Consider the following 22,833-nt stretch of genomic DNA (forward strand, 5'->3'; position numbering starts at 1 on the left):
ATTATGCGTAGATATTTAAACGAAGTGACTGTGTCACCTACATCTACATATATGCTCTGCTAGTCACCAAGCGGTGTGTGGCGGAGGGCACAATTCACGCCAAAGTCATATCCCCCGCCCCCTTCCCACTGTTCCACTCGCGGATCGCACAAGGGAAAAATGACTCTCTGAATACCTCAGTACGAGCTCTAATTTCCCTTATCTTTAAATGGTGATCATTGTGTGATGTGAAAGTGGGTGGTAATAATATATGCTCTACATCCTCGGTGAAGATCGAATTTCAGAATTTAGTGAGCACCCCCTTCTGTTTAGTGCGTCGTCTATCTGCAAGTATGTCCCACTTCAAACTTTCTATGAGATTTCTAATGCTCTCACGATGGCTATCTGTACCACTCACAAATTTTGCTGCTCTTCTTTGGACCTACTCAATCTCTAGAATCAGACCCAACTGGTAAGGGTCCCATACAGATGAACAATACTCTAAGACTGGACAAACTAACGTATTGTAAGCAATTTCCTTTGTTGAAGGACTGCATTGCTTCAGGATTCTGCCAATAAACTGCAATCTAGAGTTTGCCTTGTCCGTTACCTGTGTACTCTGATCATTCCATTTGAGATCATTTCGAACAGGCACACCCAGATACTTGACAGATGTTACCACTTTCAAGACCGGGCATTTATTTTGTACTCATACATTAATGGGGATTTTTGCCTTGTTATATGTAGAAGGTTGCACTTATTAATATTGAGAGATAGCTGCCAGTCATTACACCAATCATTTATTTTCTGCAAATCCTCATTGATTTGTTCACAACTTTCATGTGATACTACTTCCCTGTAGACTGCAACATCATCAGCAAACAGTCTAATACAGGTGTCAACACCATCAACCAGATTGTTTATTTTAATTGTAAAAAGCAGCAGTCCTATTACGCTTCCCTGGGGCACACCGGAAGTTACGCTTGTTTCTGTTGAAGTCACCCCATTCAGGATGACATGCTTCTCTCTCTGTCTGTCATAAAACTTTCTATCCAACCGCATATGTCATCGGATAGACCATAAGTGCGCACGTTTTGGAGCAACTGACAGTGCAGAACTGAGTCGAACGCCTTTCAGAAGTCGAGAAATATGGCATCAACCTGGGAGCCGGTATCTAGAGCCTGTTGTCTATCATGCACAAAGAGGCCAGCTGTGTCTCGCATGACCACTGTTTCCTAAAACCATGCTGGTTTCTGCAGATGAGCTTCTCAGAATCTAGAAAGGTCATTATGCCTGAACACAAAATGTGTTACCTGACTCCACAACACGTCGATGTCAGTGAAATTGGCCGGTAATTATGTGCATCTAGTGAACATATAATCTTACAGGGATACTGTCTGGGCCAGATGCCTTCCTGTCGTCTAAGGATCTTTAGTGTTTTACAATCCCAGATACACTAAACACTATGTGACGTTTGTTCGATAATTGAAAGGGAGAATGGTGCTGCAGTCCTCTACCGTAAATGAGTTTTTGAAAGCCAGGTTTAGAATTTCAGCCTTCTGTTTATCATCATCCATTACATTCCCCTTATTGTCAGCAAGAGAAGGTATTGAATTATTTGTAGCGTTCATAGATTTTACGAATGACCAAAATTTTTTAGGGTTATTTTTAGAATCTGCAGATGAAATATTGCTTTCAAATTCGTTAAAAGAATCTCTCATTGATCTTTTGACAGCTACTTTCATTTCACATAATTTCTGTTTGTCAGTGGGGCAGTGGCTACATTTAAAATGACTGTGCAAAATTCTCTGCTTTCTCAGCAATTTCCTAATATATTTGTTGTACCATGGTGGATCCTTTCCCTCACCTATATTTCTGCTAGGCACATACTTCTATAGCACGTGGTGGACAATACCTTCAAATTCTGACCAAAGATGCTCAATATCTTTGTGTCCCGCAGTGAATGCTCAGAGCTGACTATGAAGATATTCATTAATGACACTTTTATTTGCTTTCCCAAACAAGAAAACTTTTATTTTTATTTCTTTCCTTTCTCAGACATTATGTCTGGTTAAAAATGGAATGTGATCCGGACCTTAATCAAGCGTGTCTTCCTTTTAACTGAACGATATATGTTACATTGCATTTAGGAACTTTTGGGTAATTGAACATGTATCAATAATTACAGGTTTCTGTAGTTGTATATATAAGTTCAGATGTAGCTGTATTGCGTTGATGTACTGCTGGATATTGCGTGATATGACTCCTGTACCTGATAGTATAATTGGTATAATGTCAACTTTATCGTGATGCCACATGTCCTTGACTTCCTCAGCCAGTTGGATGTATTTTTCAATTTTTTTCTCCTGTTTTCTTCTGTATATTTGTTGTATTGGGTATGGATATTTCGATTAGTTGCGTTAATTTCTTCTCTTTATTGGTGAGTATGATGTCAGGTTTGTTATGTGGTGTTGTTTTATCTGTTATAATGTTTCTGTTCCAGTATAATTTGTATTCATCATTCTCCAGAACATTTTGTGGTGCATACTTGTATGTGGGAACGTGTTGTTTTATTAGTTTATGTTGTATGGCAAGTTGTTGATGTATTATTTTTGCTACATTGTCATGTCTTCTGGGGTATTCTGTATTTGCTAGTATTGTACATCCGCTTGTGATGTGATCTGCTGTTTCTGTTTGTTGTTTGCAAAGTCTGCATTTATCTGTTGTGGCATTGGGATCTTTAATAATATGCTTGCTGTAATATCTGGTGTTTATTGTTTGATCCTGTATTGCAATCATGAATCCTTCCGTCTCACTGTATATATTGCCTTTTCTTAGCCATGTGTTGGATGCGTCTTGATTGATGTGTGGTTGTGTTAGATGATACGGACGCTTGCCATGTAGTGTTTTCTTTTTCCAATTTACTTTCTTTGTATCTGTTGATGTTATGTCATCTAAAGGGTTCTAGAAGTGGTTATGAAGTTGTAATGGTGTAGCCGATGTATTTATATGAGTGATTGCTTTGTGTATTTTGCTAGTTTCTGCTCGTTCTAGAAAGAATTTTCTTAGAGTGTCTACCTGTCCATAATATAGGTCTTTTATGTTGATAAATCCCCTGCCTCCTTCCTTTCTGCTTAATGTGAATCTTTCTGTTGCTGAATGTATGTGATGTATTCTATATTTGTGGTACTGTGATCGTGTAAGTGTATTGAGTGCTTCTAGTTCTGTGTTACTCCATTTCACTACTCCAACTGAGTAGGTCAATATTGGTATAGCATAATTATTTATAGCTTTTGTCTTGTTTCTTGCTGTCAATTCTGTTTTCAGTATTTTTGTTAGTCTTTGTCTATATTTTTCTTTTAGTTCTTCTTTAATATTTGTATTATCTATTCCTATATTTTGTCTGTATCCTAGATATTTATAGGCATCTGTTTTTTCCATTGCTTCTATGCAGTCACTGTGGTTATCCAATATATAATCTTCTTGTTTAGTGTGTTTTCCCTTGACTATGCTATTTTTCTTACATTTGTCTGTTCCAAAAGCCATATTTATATCATTGCTGAATACTTCTGTTATCTTTAGTAATTGGTTGAGTTGTTGATTTGTTGCTGCCAGTAGTTTTAGATCATCCATGTATAGCAAATGTGTGATTTTGTGTTGATATGTTCCAGTAATATTATATCCATAATTTGTATTATTTAGCATGTTGGATAGTGGGTACAGAGCAAGGCAGAACCAGAAAAGACTTAATGAGTCTCCTTGGTATATTCCACACTTAATCTGTATTGGCTGTGATGTGATGTTATTTGAATTTGTTTGGATATTAAGTGTGGTTTTCCAATTTTTCATTACTATGTTTAGGAACTGTATCAGTTTAGGATCTACTTTGTATATTTCCAATATCTGCAGTAACCATGGGTGGGGTACACTATCAAAAGCTTTTTGGTAATCAATGTATGCGTAGTGTAGTGACCTTTGTTTAGTTTTAGCTTGACATGTCACCTCTGTATCTATTATAAGTTACTCTTTGCATCCTTGTGCTCCTTTGCAGCAGCCTTTTTGTTCTTCATTTATAATTTTGTTCTGTGCTGTATGTGTCATTAATTTCTGTGTAATGATCGAAGTTAATATTTTGTATATTGTTGGTAGGCATGTTATGAGGCGATATTTTGCTGGGTTTGCTGTGTCTGCTTGATCTTTAGGTTTCAGATAAGTTATCCCTTGTGTAAGTGTATCAGGGACTGTGTATGGGTCTTCAATGTAACTGTTAAATAATTTATATTTAAAAAGAAAGATGATGAGACTTACCCAACAAAAGCGCTGGCAGGTCGATAGACACACAAATAAACACAAACATACACACAATTAAATAATTTAGTTAGATGTGAATGTGTTGAGGTGAACTTCTTTAGCCAGAAATTTGCTATTTTATCATTTCCAGGGGCTTTCCAATTGTGTGTAGAATTAATTGCTCGGGTGACTTCATGTTGCAAAATTATCACTTCAGGGATTTGTGGTATCATCTTGTATGTGTCTGTTTCTGCTTGTATCCACCGTGCATGTCTGTTGTGTTTACCGGGTTTGACCATATCTTGCTCCAGAAGTGTTCCATGTCTGTTATGTTTGGTGGATTGTCTATTTTAATGTGTGTGTTATCTATTGTCTGGTAAAATTTCTTTTGTTTTGTGTTGAATGTTTGGTTTTGTTTCCTTTTATTTTCACGTTTTTGTATCTTCTAAGTCGTTTGGCCAATGCTTGTAATTTCTGCTTCTTTTCATCTAATTGCTCTATCGCTTCTTGTTGTGAGATTTTACCTAACCATTTTTGTTTTTTGTCTGACATTTCATTTCTTATAAATTGTATTAGCTGTCTGATGTCTTTTCTAAGTTTTTCTATTCTAATCTGTAGCCTGTGTTACCATGCTGGTTTTGTGGGTTTGTTCTGTGTGTTGGTTGGTTCTGATCTCTGCCTAGTGTGTATATTTAGTGTAGTGAGTGCTCCTATATAAATCAGTAGTTGTAACTCTTCCATAGTTGTATTTTCATTTATTTTGTTGTGTATGATTGTGTTGATAGTTGTCATTGTTGTTTCGACTTGTGGGTTATCTGGTGGTCTATGCAAGAATGGTCTAATGTCTATATTTGTGTCTTTGTATTCTATATGTGTCAGCTGAAATTTTTCTTCTATATCTAACATGTGTGTCACTTCATATTCTGTTTGTGCTTGTTCTGGTGGCTGTCTTAAGATTTTGTTTTCCTCTGATTGTTTAATTGATGCGTGTTGTTCTTTGTTTGTTTGCTCTGGGATGTTTGAGTCCATTACTGTATTTTCTTCTTCTTCTGATTGCACATTATTTTGTTCCAGTATTTGTTGTACTTGTTGTTTGATGTTTTCTAATTCTGACTGGGGTATCCTGTTATTTTTAATTATTACACGGATCTGATCAGCCAGTTGTTGTTCTGTTAAAAATTTTAATTCTAGGTATCTGGTAATAAATGTTGTGTATACTTGTTATCTGTATCCAGTTGTGTTGGTTCCTAAGTTTGTTGCTTGGTAATAACAGAACATGAGGTGTCGGTTAACTTCATCTGACCATCTCATCCTCTGTCTTTGTTGTCCTTCTAGGGTGGTTGCAGGAAGCATATCCTGCAAAACACCTCTATTTAGATTTAAATCATTTTCCATGTGGCTAGCAGTGTCGTTACCATTGTGGATGGGCATAGGGTTCAAGCGTCATCCCCGACCATGACAGCACTTGTCCGAGGCTTCATTAGTTTTGTCCTGAACCAACTAATCACACTAAAAGGGGGGTTAGCCCTATTAGTGGTGTGTTCTTTTCGTCGCCTTTTACGACTGGCAGAACATACTGGAGGCCTATTCTTTTCCCGGGCCTCCACGGGGTTTATTTTATTTTATTTTTTTATTGTTTTTCCCCCCTACTTCCACTGACATAAAAGCCACAATGATGTTGTGCTCACTAATACCTTCAGCTAGATTAACTTCCTCAAAAAGATCAGGTCTGTTTGTCACTAAGATATTTAATATGTTCCCTTCTCGAGTTGGTTTTCTAACCAATTGCTCAAAGTGCTAATGCTGTATCTGAATGTTACAGACTGTTCTTCTTATTCACCAGCATTAACTTACAATTTTCTACACTTAGTAAGTTGACATTCATCACACCAACTAGAAATTTTGCCCAAGTCATTTTGTGTATTTATACAGTCACTCAATAATAACACCACAGCACCATAAGCAGGCAGGCTTAAATTGCTATTCACACTGTCCATTAGGTCGGTTATGTATATAGAGAATAAAAGCAGCCCTATCCACTTCCCTGGGGCACTCCCAGCGACACCCCTGTCTCTGATGAATAGTCGCCATCGAGTACCATGTATTGAGTTCTATTACTTAAAAAGTCTTTGAGCCTCTCTTATATCTGGGAATCTAAACTGTGTGCTCAGACATTTGTCAGCAGTCTGAAGTGGGACATCATCTCGAATGCTTACAGGGAATTGAGGAATATTGTATCTGCCTGTTGCCCCCCCACCGAAGGTTTGTAGGATATCATGTCAGAAAAGGGCAAGCTGAATTTCACATGAGCAGTGGTTTCTAAATGCATTCTGATATGTGGACAAAAGGAATTTTTTTATTCAAACTCAGAATGTGTTCAAGAAATCTGCAGCAAACTGATGTTAAGGATATTGGTGTGTAATTATATGGGTCAGCTCTTTTACTTTCTTATAAACAGGAGTCACCCACATTTTTTCCATTTGCTCAGAAGTTTTTGCTCGGCAAGAGATTCATGATAAATGCAGGCTAATTAAGGGTCTGATGCTGCAGAGTACTGTCTGTAAAACCAAATTAGGATTCCATCAGGACCTAGCATCTTATTTGTTTTCAACTCTTTCGATTGCTTCTTTATACCATGGCTGCCAATTTCTGTGTACTCATTGTGGAAGTCTGTACAACAGTCAAACGATGGTATGTTTGTACGACCCACCTGCTTCAACGATTTCTTAAACATGAAATTTAAAGCTTCAGCTTTCCTTTTGCTTTCTTCTATTGTAACCCAGACTAGTCAATGAGTGACTGGTTGGAAGCCTTCGACCCACTTAGGACTTTGCATGTGACCAAGTTTTCTCAGATTCTCAGCAAGATCTTTCACTAAGGTGTGATGGTGGAACTTGTATGCTTCCCACATTGATCTTATGGACACATGCGTTTCTACTAACTTTTGCCTGTCAACATTTTCAGGCTTTTTTTACCAAGAGTGCAACAATCTGTTTCCTCAGCATTTTCCGAATTTGATTATTAAACCACGGAGAGTCTTTCCATTCTTAATCCATGCATGTCTCCAGGACGTGATTTATAATTCCTCAGTGTCCATCATACTGGAGCTAAATAATGCCCATTCATTGTCCAAGTGGGATGTTAATAACTGCTTATCTGATTTTCTAGTATAAACACTCTCCTGGCCTTCTTGTTTAATTTATTAATTTTATACTTGAAAAAAGAGACAGCATTGGTCGTATATTTTTCTATTGCAAAATCGATTTTCTGTCACTGAGTGACCATCTTCAGTGCTATATTGTATAACAAATTGGGATGCACTGTTGTTACTAAGCTTACAGCAATCACTATGTGACAGAAATTCGATTTTGCAATAGAAAAATATACGACCAATGCTGTCTCTTTTTTCAAGTATACCTGTTACCTGGTCGTAGTGCACAAGACAACATGGAGTCGCCAATTATTAATTTTAGTAAACATACCCCTGTAATGACATCATGATTACTAATCATTTTCTCTGCTGACACTGTTGATAAGGTCAATCCTTTTTGTAGTCACAAGGTGTAAAACATTACCATTTTGTTTGGATTGTTTAACTAGTTGTTCAAGGCAGTTTTTGAAAAATGTGTTCAAAGCGCTACAGAAGATTGTCTGCCTGTGCCACCTGCAGTGAATCCATAGATTTGGTAAGGTGAAGTCACCACCAACTAATATTGCATGATATGGATACTTCTGTGGCACTGACCATAGGCTTTCCTTGAATGACTCTAAAACTGTCACAGTGGAAATTGGTGGCTGATAAAAACATTCAACAATTAACTTGATTTCACCTAGACCTGTTATATGCATACAGGTAACTTCACTGTCACACTCAAAGTCGATCTCAATAGAGATTTTTGTCAACTACGATGAACACACTCGCTTGTATGGCGCCTAATCTGTCTTTCCAATATACTTTCCATGAATCACTATATATCTCGGAGCTTCCTACTTTGCATATCTGGCAACAAGTACAATATATTTTTCTCAAAGGGAACTTGAGACAATTGAAAGAGTTTCTTTTAAAGCCAACTATCATGCCAAATCCTGGGCATGGCAGCAGACATAAGAGAAACAGCGCAAGAAGAAATGAAGAGGTTTGTAGTCTTTTCATTCCTGCTTGGCAAAAGTACAGATGCACCTTACTGTGCAAAGCTTTCCATAGTTGTGTGTGGTATACATATGGACATGCGTTTAACTTACTTTGCACCCAGAGAACTTTGGATCTTTCAAGCTGCTTGTGAATAAGTGGGAAATATGAGTGTGTCATGGGACAGTCTTCATTCTCAACCACAGACATAGCACCAGAAAAGATCAGGTGTCAGCAGGGATTTTTCTCTCATTTAAAAAGTTAAAAAGTGAAGTCTCATTGAATGTTTTGAGTATGTATTGTTTCAAAGATCAAGAAGCATTGTGTGCTGAAAACAGTGGAACTTGCAGTATCACAATGGAAACCACAGAGAGTTGAAATGAGTCTGGAAGATATAGAAATGAAATACAGGGACACGTTAACAACAGCGCAATTTTATAGCTTCATTGCCATTTGTAATAAAATGTCTCATTTTCTAGAATGAAAGGGAAAGCACTGCAGGGTTTGTAACGGTTATAAGACTTGGATTCCTATCAGATATAAATATACCTCTGAATTTCTACATGTACCTTTACATACATACATACTCCACAAGCCACTTACAGAGAATGGCAGAGGATACTTTATACCACACTCTCTCCTTTTCCTCTTGCAAATGGAGCTACAGAAAAATTATTTCCTGTACACTGATGAGCCAAAATTTTATGATCGTGCGCTTAATAGCTTGTTTGTCCATCTTTGGAACAAAATACATCACAGATTCTGCATGTCAGGGATCTGACAGTTTGTGGGTAGGTTTGCAAAGATATGTGGCATTAGATTTCTATTCAAAGATTATGTAATTTGCATAAATAATGGGCCACTGAGTTGTGTATGTGGTGATGGCGCCTGATAGCAATCCAGACAGGTTCCATAGTACTTACATGAGGTAAATTTGGTCACCAAGACATCTACGTGAGTTCACTATAATGCTCCTCAAACCACTGTAGCATGGTTATGGCTCCGAGACATGGACAGCTGTACTGCTGAAAGATGATATCACTGTCGGGGAAGACATCAAGCATGAAGGGATGCTTGTGGTTCACAGCTGTCAGCATGTCTTTGATTACTACCACAGATCCCAAGAATGTGCAGGAGAATGTCTCCTGTAGTATAATACTGCTCTGTCTAGCCTGTGTCCATGGTGAGCTGCATGTTTCGAGCAGCAAAAAGTTCACATCAATGACTGCATTTGTGGAGATGAACATCAACCTAGTGTAGCAAAAATGTGATTCACCTGAAGAGCTGATACATCTCCATTGATCAACAGTTGAATCCTGATAGCCATGTGCCCACTGCAATCTTAAATGACAATGCCATAGGGATGGTCTGCTTTGGAGCTCCATGTCCAACAATGTACAATGAATGGTGTGCTCTGAAACACTTGTGCGTAAACTAGTATTGTGCTCTTTCAACAGAGATGCCACAGGTCAACATCTATCTTACTTTACAGAGCAAATAAACCTCCAATCCCACGTTCTGCGAAAAGTCGTGGACATCCAACCATTTAGTGCCTTCTGGTAGTTTCACTGTCCATTTACCTTTTTCCATAGATGCTCATGTCAGTATCATGTGAATATTCGACCATATTCACTATTTTTGAGGTACTAGTTCACAGGCTCTGCGTAATAATAATCTTCCCTTTCTCAAAGCACTTATCTCAATGGGTTTTCCTATTCACAGCCCATATCTTCACTAGGGCGATCCCCCACCTTGGGTCTGTTCCACTTACATACTTTTGCTACCACATCACGAGCCCGCAATGCCACCAGGTGTCATCCAACATCGTAGTTGGTTGTGGCCGTAATGTTTTGGCTCATCAGTGTATACATTTGTATGAACCTGAAGCTCCCTTATTTTGCCCCTACAGACCTAATAATACGAGATGAATGTTAGATGCTGTGATCTGTCTAAATGTTCATTCTCTAAACTTTCTCAATAATACAAAAAAGATTATGTTTTTCCCTCCAAGGATTCTCATCTAAGATCACAGAGTATTTCCTGATCACACTCATACTGACTAAACTGATTGGCAACAAATCTGTTAGCATACCTTCGAATTGTTGTGATGTCTTCCTGTAATCCCATCTGGTGAGGATCCCAAACACTTGAACATTACTCAAGAATGTGTCACACAAGTGTGCTGTTTGTGGACTCGTTTTGTAGATGCATTTTGCTTTCCCAGAATGATCCCTATGAACTATAGTCAGCAATTTGCCTTCTCTGCAGCTGACATTGCGTACTCATTTCGTGTCATTTTGCAATGTATGCCTACATATTTAACTGTTAGTTAAGCTGCATACCATACATAGTATATTTGAACTTTTTAGGATTATTTCTCCTACTTATCCCTTTTAAAATATGTATATCCACATATAACACAATTTGCCATTTGTCACACTAAATAGAAATTTCTCTACAAGCCATTCAGAATTCATCAGCAATCACTTAGTAACTATACTTTCCTTTACACAACAGGCCCACCCAGCCAATAGATTGTTTATCCACATGAAGAAGAATATTTTTCCTGTTGTAAACTTTGTCCGTGACAAGCAGTCATTATGCAGGTCAACAGATTGGGTGCTGTTACCCAGAATGTCACTGCTGAACAAAGAACCACTAATAGTTCATATGTGATACAAAATTAGGGTATTCACAGAAAATCTGTTATTGCTTGAGATGCAAACAAGCAATGAAAATCTAATATTCTTTCATTGTTTGACATGTTAAAACTTGTTTGAAGGTAGCAAGCTAATCTAAACTAGCTTAATGTCATTCACATTTTAAACCCATCAGAGATGGCAAAGGACTTGGAAGATTAGTCAATTTGAATGGCTAGCATCATGAAAAGAGATTACATCAACAAAAGTGATACTAGGATAATGTAATGTGATTTAATTAAATCAGCTGATTCTGAGGTAATTGTGATAGAAAACAAGACATGTGTAAATATTTGTATGGAACAAAAAAACTGAAATTATTGTAGAAACTGATAGAAAATGTTCTGAATGCTTATGCAATTGTGTCCTCTGTATTAGGTTGTTCTGGAAGATATAGAACCATCGCCGATTCTGCCTGACACTTTGAGCAAAGTGAGGAAACTGCAGAAACTGGACCGTGACATTTTTGACAAAGCTCTTAGGGCATTTGTATCATACATTCAAGCATATGCCAAACATGAGTGCAATGTTATCCTAAGGCTTCAAGGTTTGTAGTAAGACAATGAGTACCTTTTTTAAAAATTTTTGTTATTAATAATTAAAACATAAATGTCTTTTGTTGTAGATCTGGACTTTGGCTTGTTAGCAATGGGATTTTGTCTTCTTAAAATGCCAAAGATGCCTGAACTTAAAAACAGAAATATTGCAGGCTTTGAAGAAGAGAAAATAGACTTCAATTCAATACCATACAGGTAAATTATAAACTCATAATGTGATTCATTGTGGCAATGCGTACCTATTTCCGAACAGTAAAAGGAAATTCCTGATTAGGGAGAGACAATATGGATCTTGTGCTATAAATATCGAGAGAAGTGCAGGACATAAATAACTCCTTGCCATGATATTTCAGTACAGGGTCTGTATCCTCTTTCAGATGGATATTTATTGTATTCAGAGTTCTGTAGATTGGTCTGCTTTTCAATGTATCTTCCAGACTGTGGCTACATAGTTAGGTTGTTAAACATCAAAGTAAATTATACAATTACATAGGGGCATTGGAGCAGTAATGTCTGAACCAATAAATAGATAAGTGTTTATCTAGTGAGGTAGTGGAACAACTGATTTTCTTTAAAATGACCTGTCTGTTTTATGGGCATTTAATAACCTTTTAAAATATTTTTATACTGTTACAACTTTTAATGCTTGTGTCCCATTTTCAAAAATAGATAAAGTTTTATAAGTGCAATATATGCCAGGTTTGCCACGCAGCCTCATTTTGTGATACTTTATGTAGACAGCAGAGGTAAAATTGTGTTCTCCTGGCAGCGTTGGCCTTGTTTAACTAATTTCTTAGCTGTTACTTGAAAGCTTAGCTTCTAACATTTGCAAGTGACATATCAATATATAGGGTGATTATAATTAAAGTTAAACTTTCAAAACACTGTAGAAATAACACCACTGGTCAGAATGACGTCAAATTGCAACGGAATATTATCGGAGAAGGGGGAAAACATATGGAAGATTTCAGTACTGTGAAAATTGATCAATAGATGGCACTGTATGTGTCAGAATACATAAATGAAAACACCTGTCATGCGCACAACCCATTGAAGTTGGTATAAACACGCCGGGTACACAGTTTTTCCTCCTTTCGCATCTGCGACGTTTGCCATGACTGTCTCAATGCAGGATCACACTCTGCTTGTAAAGCTTTATTACAAGAATTATGACTGTGCACACATCGCTCTGCAGAAGTTCCGCACACTGAAGGGTTTGAAAAAAGGCATTGGTCCGATGACTGCTGTGGGTCTGAAGAAAATGATTCAGAAATTCGAAAATACGGGTTTTTTGGTGTGCAACCTGTTAGAGGGAGGAAACAAATTGATTTGACGTCAGTGGAAGCAGTGGCTGCAGCAGTGCAGGAGGAGACAAGTGGTGGTGTGCAAACATGTAGTGCACAGAGAATTGCCCAAACAGTGGACATATGCGTGAGCACAGTGCATAAAGTCCTACAAAACATCCTTCTTTGCTATCCATTCAAAATTACCCATATGCATGAGTTGCTTCCTGTTAACCTGCCAGCTAGAGAGGCCTTTGCTTTAGAATTTCTTGCTGGCATGGAAGTGGACAGTGATTGGCTATGGAAGATTTTGTGGACACATGAAGCCCACTTCTATCTGACAGGATACGTCAATACACAGAAGTGTCGAATCTGGGCAACAGAAAATCCACATGTAAATCAAACAGTACCACTTCATCTTGGAAAGGTCACTGTGTGATGCGGGTTTACGGCATCACTTATCATAGAGCCATATATTTTCGAAGAAACAGGTGCTTCTGGTCCTGTCACCTGTACCATCACTGGTAAGTGCTATGGGTGTCTTTTACACAACCACGTCATTCCAGATCTCCAGTAGTGTGGATGGGATCATTTTGATGCAAGATGGCACACCCCCGCACATTGCAAATCTAGTTAACCAGCTGCTAAAGTGCCATTTCAGAAATGCTAGGATTATCAGCCACCATTTCCCTACAGCATGGCCATCCCAATCAACTGATCTTAATCCGTGTGACTTATGGCTGTGGGGCTATCTGAAAGATGTTGTGTTCAGTGTTCTGATTGTGCAAACATAGCTGCATTGAAGGCACGCATTGTGGAACACATTCTGAACATGACCCTGGAAACACTTCAGTCAGTTGTGGATCATGCCGTTTCTCGATTTCAACTTGTTGCAGAAAATGGTGGACAGCATATTGAACATGCATAGTGCCAGTCACAGAGAAATTAATAATTCAATTTGATATTGATTGATGCTTTTTTTGTGGTTTTTGGCCTCAGAACAATTAAAAACCAATTTTTCCCATCTGATGTGATATGACCTTGCCATGGTGGATGGGTTTAGTAACTAACAGTATCACACCTGTATACCCATGCACAATGAGTAGTACAGTTTGTTTAATGTCAAACATACACCTTTGGCATTGTTGTAAGATTCATTTGTAATTGACCACTATTAAAATATGATGCTTACAGCTCAATCTATTGCTACATCTTGGGACTATTTATTTTTCTTCTGCCATACATTTTCGCACTTCTCCAATAATATTCCATTTCAATTTGACGTCATTCTGACCAGTGGTGTTATTTCTACAGTGGTTTGAAATTTAATTATTATCACTCAATAAATAAAGCCTCACATACGTCTTTTTACAGCTGTTAATATACTGGCTGGTTATAATTAAACCTTCCCTATTTATCACATTACAACATGGAAACTAATTACCGTACGAGTATCAAACTTGGTAGCATTAATATCCAGAGTATGGGATGCATGATTGCCACACATCACAGCACCACCATCCATTTTCAACTATGGCTAGTAGGTGCAGTGATTAGTCATCATGATTCGTAGTCTCACACACCTGACCAGTCACAGTGCACTTGTTCATGTGTCAACATGAACTTGGACAAAAGGAGCAGAGCATTATTGGTGAAGTTATCTTATCAGAACAACAGTAATACTGCAGCTGCGGTTCGAGAACATCACCAGCTGAAAGGATTATGGAAGAGTCCTCTTTCTCCACCTGCCGTACAGAGCATGATAAAGAAGTTCAAATCAACTGGAGAACTATGCCTGGAAGAGGCCAGTGACTGGTTGCACCACAGGTGGTTGATAGGTTATGGCAGACAATGCTACATGCAATTCCCAGTCATCAGGCAGTGCATGTGCTATGTTATCACAGATGAACTTCCTGTGGTCCACTGTATGGAAGCTGCTTTGAACCATTCTCAAAAGTTATCCACACAAGATCCATATATACAGCAACTTGCACCACAGGATGCACCATGAATTGTTGATTTCACTCTCCACTTTCTTGCTAGGATAAGAGCTGACGAAGGCTGACCCTGGACCATCCTATAGAGAAATGAACACCCAGAACTAGCAAGTGTGCATTAAGTTCCTGTCTATGGTGAACACATCACCGTATGGTGTGGCTTCATGGCAACATTCATCATTGGCCCATTCTTTTTTGAACATGTCGGTGCTCTAGGGCCAAAGACATGCAGTGTGACTGGCCAGCATTACTGCAATATGCTACGCCAGCATGTCACACCTGCCCTATAGGAGAGAGGTTCATTGAACAACTCAACAGTTTTCATGCAAGATGGTGCCCAAGTGTATATCACTCGTGAAGTTCACTTGCTTCTCCGAAACACATTTGGAAATGGTGAAATTGTCAGCTGATCGTTTCCAAATGCTTGACCAGTGTGATCATCTGACCTCTCTCCCTGTGATTTCTGGTTGTGGGGCTACCTGAAGGACAATGTTTACCAGGGGAACATTCACACATGTGCTGATCTGAAGCACAGCATATCAAGAGAAGTAGTCAGCCTACTTACAGACATGCTTTGTTCTGCCATGCAGAATGCAATCTTGCACTTTCAGATCCTTCCGAACACTGAGGGGCACCATATTGAGCCCCTTTGTAGCAGTAATGGTACCGGAATGTAATGGTAAGATGTACCATAGCAGCATATTAAAAGTGTTTCAGTTAAATTGATTCTGCATTATTTCTCTTTCCTTTGCCCTTGACATTAATGCTACCAAGTTTGGTCCTCATACAGTAATTACTTTCCATGTCATAATGCATGAAATAGGGAAAGTTTAATTATAAACATCTGGTATACAGTAAAACATCCTTTTAAGTGCTCCAAATTTGATGTTTCTTCTACGTGTGTGTGAATTTTGAACAATTCCAACAGATGACAAAACCAAAGTGAACCATTAAAATAAGAGTCTTCACAAGACCCTCATTACAAGCAATGTGCTGTACTTAAATTCTTGGTTGTGGAGAAAGAAACCTTGGTGAACATCCATAAACATCTTTGTATTTTGTATGAGAATGATATAGTTAATAAGAGTAAGTTGGGTGATGGTCAGCTCATGCTCCACATGTCAGTGGCGGCCTCAACCAACCTCCTGATCTCAAAGTCAGGTTGTACTCGACAGCATGCCATGTATCCAACTACTGAACATCATCAGGATGGTACAACGAGAAAAATCTCATTACCCCAGGCCCTAGTCAATAGACTGGGATCGTTGTGAGCATCAGATTCCGGGGGTTCGCGGACATCATGAGAAGAATCGGAGCTTCTCAAACTCCCTCAAGACCAAACTCAAACACTACATCAACACACTCAATGTGAACACACTGATGAAGACAGGAAAGATGAAACAACTCACAGACACTCTCGAAAAACTTCAAATCAAAATATGTGCATTGCAAGAAACATGATTCACAGACGAAGGCCATTTCAACATGGAGAACTTCAGAATATACAAAGGAAAACCATCGAGACAACTGAAAAATCTACGGCTTTTTGGCACAGGATTTGCAGTACACAGGCCCATCACGGACAGCACAGTCGACTTTTCGTCACCAAATGAAAGTATTTCAAAGTATTTGAGTTCAATTCCTGATACTGCCAAGAGATTTGTCTGGTGGGAGGAACGGAATAGTGTGCACTCAGTCTTGTGAAACCATTTTAGAAGCTACCTGAATGAGGAGTAGTGGCTTCAAATCTGAAAAGCTGACAGTTGCAAGCAGTCATGTGCTGATTCCGTGCTGCCCCCATACTACGTACAAATGACTTCATGTGACAGAGGATGACTTGGTGGACAGTCAGCTTTGCATGTTCCACAGATATACTTTTAGAATTAGCATGTATAATGTTTCTAATATACTATAAATTTTTTTTTTCCTTCCCCATAAACCATGGATCTTGCCGTTGGTGGGGAGGCTTGCGTGCCTCAGCGATACAGATGGCCGTACCGTAGGTGCAACCACAACAGAAGGATATCTGTTGAGATGCCAGACAAACGTGTGGTTCCTGAAGAGGGGCAGCAGCCTTTTCAGTAGTTGCAGGGGCAACAGTCAGGATGATTGACTGACCTGGCCTTGCAACATTAACCAAAACGGCCTTGCTGTGCTGGTACTGCGAACGGCTGAAAGCAAGGGGAAACTACAGCCGTAATTTTTCCCGAGGGCATGCAGCTTTACTGTATGGATAAATGATAATGGTGTCCTCTTGGGTAAAATATTCCGGAGGTAAAATAGCCCCCCATTCGGATCTCCGGGCGGGGACTACTCAAGAGGACGTCGTTATCAGGAAAAAGAAAACTGGCATTCTACAGATCAGAGCATGGAATGTCAGATCTCTTAACTGGGCAGGTAGATTAGAAAATTTAAAAAGGGAAATGGATAGGTTAAAGTTAGATATAGTGGGAATTAGTGAAGTTTGGTGGCAGGAGGAACGAGACTTTTGGTCAGGTGAATACAGGGTTATAAACACAAAATCAAATAGGGGTAATGCAGGAGTAGGTTTAATAATGAATAAAAAAAATAGGAGTGTGAGTAAGCTACTACAAACAGCATAGTGAACGCATTATTGTGGCCAAGATAGACACGAAGCCCACGGGTACTACAGTAGTATAAGTTTATATGCCAACTAGCTCTGCAGATGATGAAGAAATTGAAGAAATGTATGATGAGATAAAAGAAATTATTCAGATATTGAAGGGAGACGAAAATTTAATAGTCATGGGTGACTGGAATACGAGGGTAGGAAAAGGGAGAGAAGAAAACATAGTAGGTGAATATGGATTGGGGCTAAGAAATGATAGAGGAAGCCGCCTGGTAGAATTTTGCACAGAGCATAACTTAATCATAGCTAACACTTGGTTCAAGAAGAATGGAAGAAGGTTGTATACATGGAAGAATCCTGGAGATACTAGAAGGTATCAGATAGATTATATAATGGTAAGACAGAGATTTAGGAACCAGATTTTAAATTGTAAGACATTTTCAGGGGCAGATGTGGACTCTGACCACAATCTATTGGTTATGAACTGTAGATTAAAAGTGAAGAAACTGCGAAAAGGTGGGAATTTTAGGAGGTGGGACCTGGATAAACTGAAAAAACCAGAGGGTGTACAGAGTTTCAGGGAGAGCATAAGGGAACAATTGACAGGAATGGGGGAAAGATGTACAGTAGAAGAAGAATGGGTAGCTCAGAGGGATGAAGTAGTGAAGACAGCAGAGGATCAAGTAAGTAAAAAGACGAGGGCTAGTGGAACTCCTTGGGTAACAGAAGAAATATTGAACTTAATTGATGAAAGGAGAAAATATAAAAATGCAGTAAATCAAGCAGGCAAAAAGGAATACAAACGTCTCAAAAATGAGATCGACAGGAAGTGCAAAATGGCTAAGCAGGGATGGCTAGAGGACAAATGTAAGGATGTAGAGGCTTATCTCACTAGGGGTAAGACAGATACTGCCTACAGAAAATTAAAGAGACCTTTGGAGACAAGAGAACCACTTGTATGAATATCAAGAGCTCAAATGGAAACCCAGTTCTAAGCAAAGAAGGGAAAGCTGAAAGGTGGAAGGAGTATGTAGAGGGTCTATACAAGGACGATGTTCTTGAGGACAATATTATGGAAATGAAAGAGGATGTAGATGAAGATGAAATGGGAGATACAATACTGCGTGAAGAGTTTGACAGAGCACTGAAAGACCTGAGTCAAAACAAGGCCCTGGGACTAGACAACATTCCATTAGAACTACTGATGGCCTTGGGAGAGCCAGTCCTGACAAAACTCTACCATCTGGTGATCAAGATGTATGAGACAGGCGAAATACCCTCAGACTTAAAGAAGATATAATAATTCCAATCCCAAAGAAAGCAGGTGTTGACAGATGTGAAAATTACCAAACTATCAGTTTAATAAGTCAAAGCTGCAAAATACTAACGTGAATTATTTACAGATGAATGGAAAAACTGGTAGAAGCCAACCTCGGGGAAGATCAGTTTGGATTCCGTAGGAATATTGGAACACGTGAGGCAATACTGACCTTATGACTTATCTTAGAAGAAAGATTAAGGAAAGGCAAACCTACGTTTCTAGCATTTGTAGACTTAGAGAAAGCTTTTGACAATGTTGATTGGAATACTCTCTTTCAAATTCCAAAGGTGGGAGGGGTAAAATACAGGGAGCGAAAGGCTATTTACAATTTTTACAGAAACCAGATGGCATGAAAGGGGCATGAAAGGGTAGCAGTGGTTGGGAATGGAGTGTGACAGGGTTGTAGCCTCTCCCCGATGTTATTCAATCTGTATATTGAGCAAGCAGTGAAGGAAACAAAAGAAAAATTCTGTGTAGGTATTAATATCCATGGAGAAGAAATAAAAACTTTGAGGTTCGCCGATGACATTGTAATTCTATCAGAGACAGCAAAGGACTTGGAGGAGCAGTTGAACGGAATGGACAGTGTCTTGAAAGGAGGATATAAGATCAACATCAACAAAAGCAAAACGAGGATAATGGAATGTAGTCGAATTAAGTCGGGTGATGCTGAGGGAATTAGATTAGGAAATGAGGCACTTAAAGTAGTAAAGGAGTTTTGCTATTTGGGGAGCAAAATAACTGATGATGGTCGAAGTAGAGAAGATATAAAATGTAGACTGGCAATGGCAAGGAAAGCGTTTCTGAAGAAGAGAAATTTGTTAACATCGAGTATAGATTTAAGTGTGAGGAAGTCGTTTCTGAAAGTATTTGTATGGAGTGTAGCCATGTATGGAAGTGAAACATGGACGATAAATAGTTTGGACAAGAAGAGTATAGAAGCTTTCGCAATGTTGTGCTACAGAAGAATGCTGAAGATTAGATGGCTAGATCACATAACTAATGATGAAGTATTGAATAGAATTGGGGGGAAGAGGAGTATGTGGCACAACTTGACAAAAAGGAGCGACTGGTTAGTAGGACATGTTCTGAGGCATCAAGGGATCACAAATTTAGCATTGGAGGGCAGCGTGTAGGGTAAAAATCGTAGAGGGAGACCAAGAGATGAATACACTAAGCAGATTCAGAAGGATGTGGGTTGCAGTAAGTACTGGGAGATGAAGAAGCTTGCACAGAATAGGGTAGCATGGAGAGCTGCATCAAACCAGTCTCAGGACTGAAGGCCACAACAACAACAACATAAGTATTTTTAGATTTGCTTGAGGTAACAGCATATCACCCACAGTCAATGATAATTTGGTGGGACAACTTTGAGAAGAAAACTGATGTAACTTTCATTTCATGATTTTATCTTTCATTCTATATTTCAGAGATCCAGTGAGAGAGGAAGCTCGCCAGAAAAAGTTGGAACAGTACAAAGAAACTGGTGTCTGGCCAGGGTCAAAGAACTTTAAAAGGAAACAGAAGCAAACTGAAGCCTGGTCACTCACTAAACAGCTAAAGGCTGAAAGAAAGGAGAAAAGGACTAAGCGAGCTGAAAAACGAAAGCTGAAACAACAAGAAGGTAAAGTTAAAACAAAAAAGAAAAGAAAAACTTTAAGTTCAGAGGAGATGGAGGAACTTGCCAGAGATGTGGCTCTTCTTAAAAAGCTTCGAAAAAAGAAGGTAAGTGTGCAGTGAATTATGATTACATATTTACAATTTAAGGTAACTGTAACACATGATATTGATTCTTTGTTTTCCTGCAGATAACAGAGGAAGAATTTGAAGAGGAATTCATGAATGATGACTGTGAGTAATTAATTCTTAAGGAAGACAGTGTAAATATGTATTTATTGTACATACTTTTAATAAAGATGTATTTTACATTAGACTGGTTCATGGCATTTTCACTCCATCCTGAGATTGTGCTCTGTCTCTATTGATTCGTTGTCAACAGGACGTGAAGTGGTAATATATGTTGTCTTTTTATATTTATCTTTTCCCGAATCCTTTCCCCAGTTTATTTCTTCTTTCCCTTTCGTTTTCAGTTGTTCCTTATTGAGTCATCTATGCTTCTACTTTGAGTATTCTTTTTTAACTTGACAGCTGCCATCTCTTACACTTCATAAGACAGAAATGCTCAGATTATGTTTGTTGCTAACCTTTTATAAGTGATTTCTCTTTTGTCCCTTGACCCAGTGGCCTGTATATCTTCCTTGATTAATTGCTGATTTCTGCCATTTCTTCCATTTCTTCCAACCTGTGTCAGATGACCAAATTCCTATCTCCTGAAGTTTTTGTACTTCTTTATGCGGCCATATTCGCTACCAGTTGGTAAGTAGAACTTATTTTATCTTCATTTCTAGACAAGTTCTATTACATATACTAATATACTAAATACGCTGTTTTTCATATTCGAGCATAATTGCTTCAAGTGCACTTTGGAAATCATTATTTTATTCATTGTGTTTATAGAAACTTCATATTCAGTAGCATAAAATATTGCTGTACTGCATTTTCTGTGTGCTATAAAGACTATGTCACTGTAGTTGGTGGTAATTTGAACACCCAACGAATTAATACACTCCTGGAAATTGAAATAAGAACACCGTGAATTCATTGTCCCAGGAAGGGGAAACTTTATTGACACATTCCTGGGGACAGATACATCACATGATCACACTGACAGAACCACAGGCACATAGACACAGGCAACAGAGCATGCACAATGTCGGCACTAGTACAGTGTATATCCACCTTTCGCAGCAATGCAGGCTGCTATTCTCTCATGGAGACGATCGTAGAGATGCTGGATGTAGTCCTGTGGAACGGCTTGCCATGCCATTTCCACCTGGCGCCTCAGTTGGACCAGCGTTCGTGCTGGACGTGCAGACCGCGTGAGACGACGCTTCATCCAGTCCCAAACATGCTCAATGGGGGACAGATCCGGAGATCTTGCTGGCCAGGGTAGTTGACTTACACCTTCTAGAGCACGTTGGGTGGCACGGGATACATGCGGACGTGCATTGTCCTGTTGGAACAGCAAGTTCCCTTGCCGGTCTAGGAATGGTAGAATGATGGGTTCGATGACGGTTTGGATGTACCGTGCACTATTCAGTGTCCCCTCGACGATCACCAGTGGTGTACGGCCAGTGTAGGAGATCGCTCCCCACACCATGATGCCGGGTGTTGGCCCTGTGTGCCTCGGTCGTATGTAGTCCTGATTGTGGCGCTCACCTGCACGGTGCCAAACACGCATACGACCATCATTGGCACCAAGGCAGAAGCGACTCTCATCGCTGAAGACGATACGTCTCCATTCGTCCCTCCATTCACGCCTGTCGCGACACCACTGGAGGCGGGCTGCACGATGTCAGAGCGTGAGCGGAAGACGGCCTAACGGTGTGCGGGACCGTAGCCCAGCTTCATGGAGACGGTTGCGAATGGTCCTCGCCGATACCCCAGGAGCAACAGTGTCCCTAATTTGCTGGGAAGTGGCGGTGCGGTCCCCTACGGCACTGCGTAGGATCCTACGGTCTTGGCATGCATCCGTGCGTCGCTGCGGTCCGGTCCCAGGTCGACGGGCACGTGCACCTTCCGCCGACCACTGGCGACAACATCGATGTACTGTGGAGACCTCACGCCCCACGTGTTGAGCAATTCGGCGGTACGTCCACCCGGCCTCCTGCATGCCCACTATACGCCCTCGCTCAAAGTCCGTCAACTGCACATACGGTTCACGTCCACACTGTCGCGGCATGCTGCCAGTGTTAAAGACTGCGATGGAGCTCCGTATGCCACGGCAAACTGGCTGACACTGACGGCGGCGGTGCACAAATGCTGCGCAGCTAGCGCCATTCGACGGCCAACACCGCGGTTCCTGGTGTGTCCGCTGTGCCGTGCGTGTGATCATTGCTTGTACAGCCCTCTCGCAGTGTCCGGAGCA

General features: G+C 39.7%; 1 protein-coding gene across 2 annotated transcripts in view; it reads left to right on the top strand.

The window, feature by feature from the left end:
- Positions 1 to 20,763, top strand: part of LOC126100358 (ATP-dependent RNA helicase DDX55) — a 47,983-nt gene extending 27,220 nt beyond the window's left edge. For both annotated transcript variants that reach the window (XM_049910968.1, XM_049910969.1), the window contains exons 8-11: positions 11,476 to 11,644; positions 11,723 to 11,849; positions 20,276 to 20,570; positions 20,654 to 20,763. In XM_049910968.1, the coding sequence (XP_049766925.1) occupies positions 11,476 to 11,644; positions 11,723 to 11,849; positions 20,276 to 20,570; positions 20,654 to 20,704 (642 nt within the window). In that variant the 3' untranslated portion in view covers positions 20,705 to 20,763. The remainder of the gene's footprint in view (positions 1 to 11,475; positions 11,645 to 11,722; positions 11,850 to 20,275; positions 20,571 to 20,653) is intronic.
- Positions 20,764 to 22,833: the final 2,070 nt, after the last annotated feature.

The sequence above is a fragment of the Schistocerca cancellata genome, chromosome 9, assembly GCF_023864275.1.
Source record: "Schistocerca cancellata isolate TAMUIC-IGC-003103 chromosome 9, iqSchCanc2.1, whole genome shotgun sequence".
In the NCBI taxonomy this organism is placed as follows: Eukaryota; Metazoa; Arthropoda; class Insecta; order Orthoptera; family Acrididae; genus Schistocerca; species Schistocerca cancellata.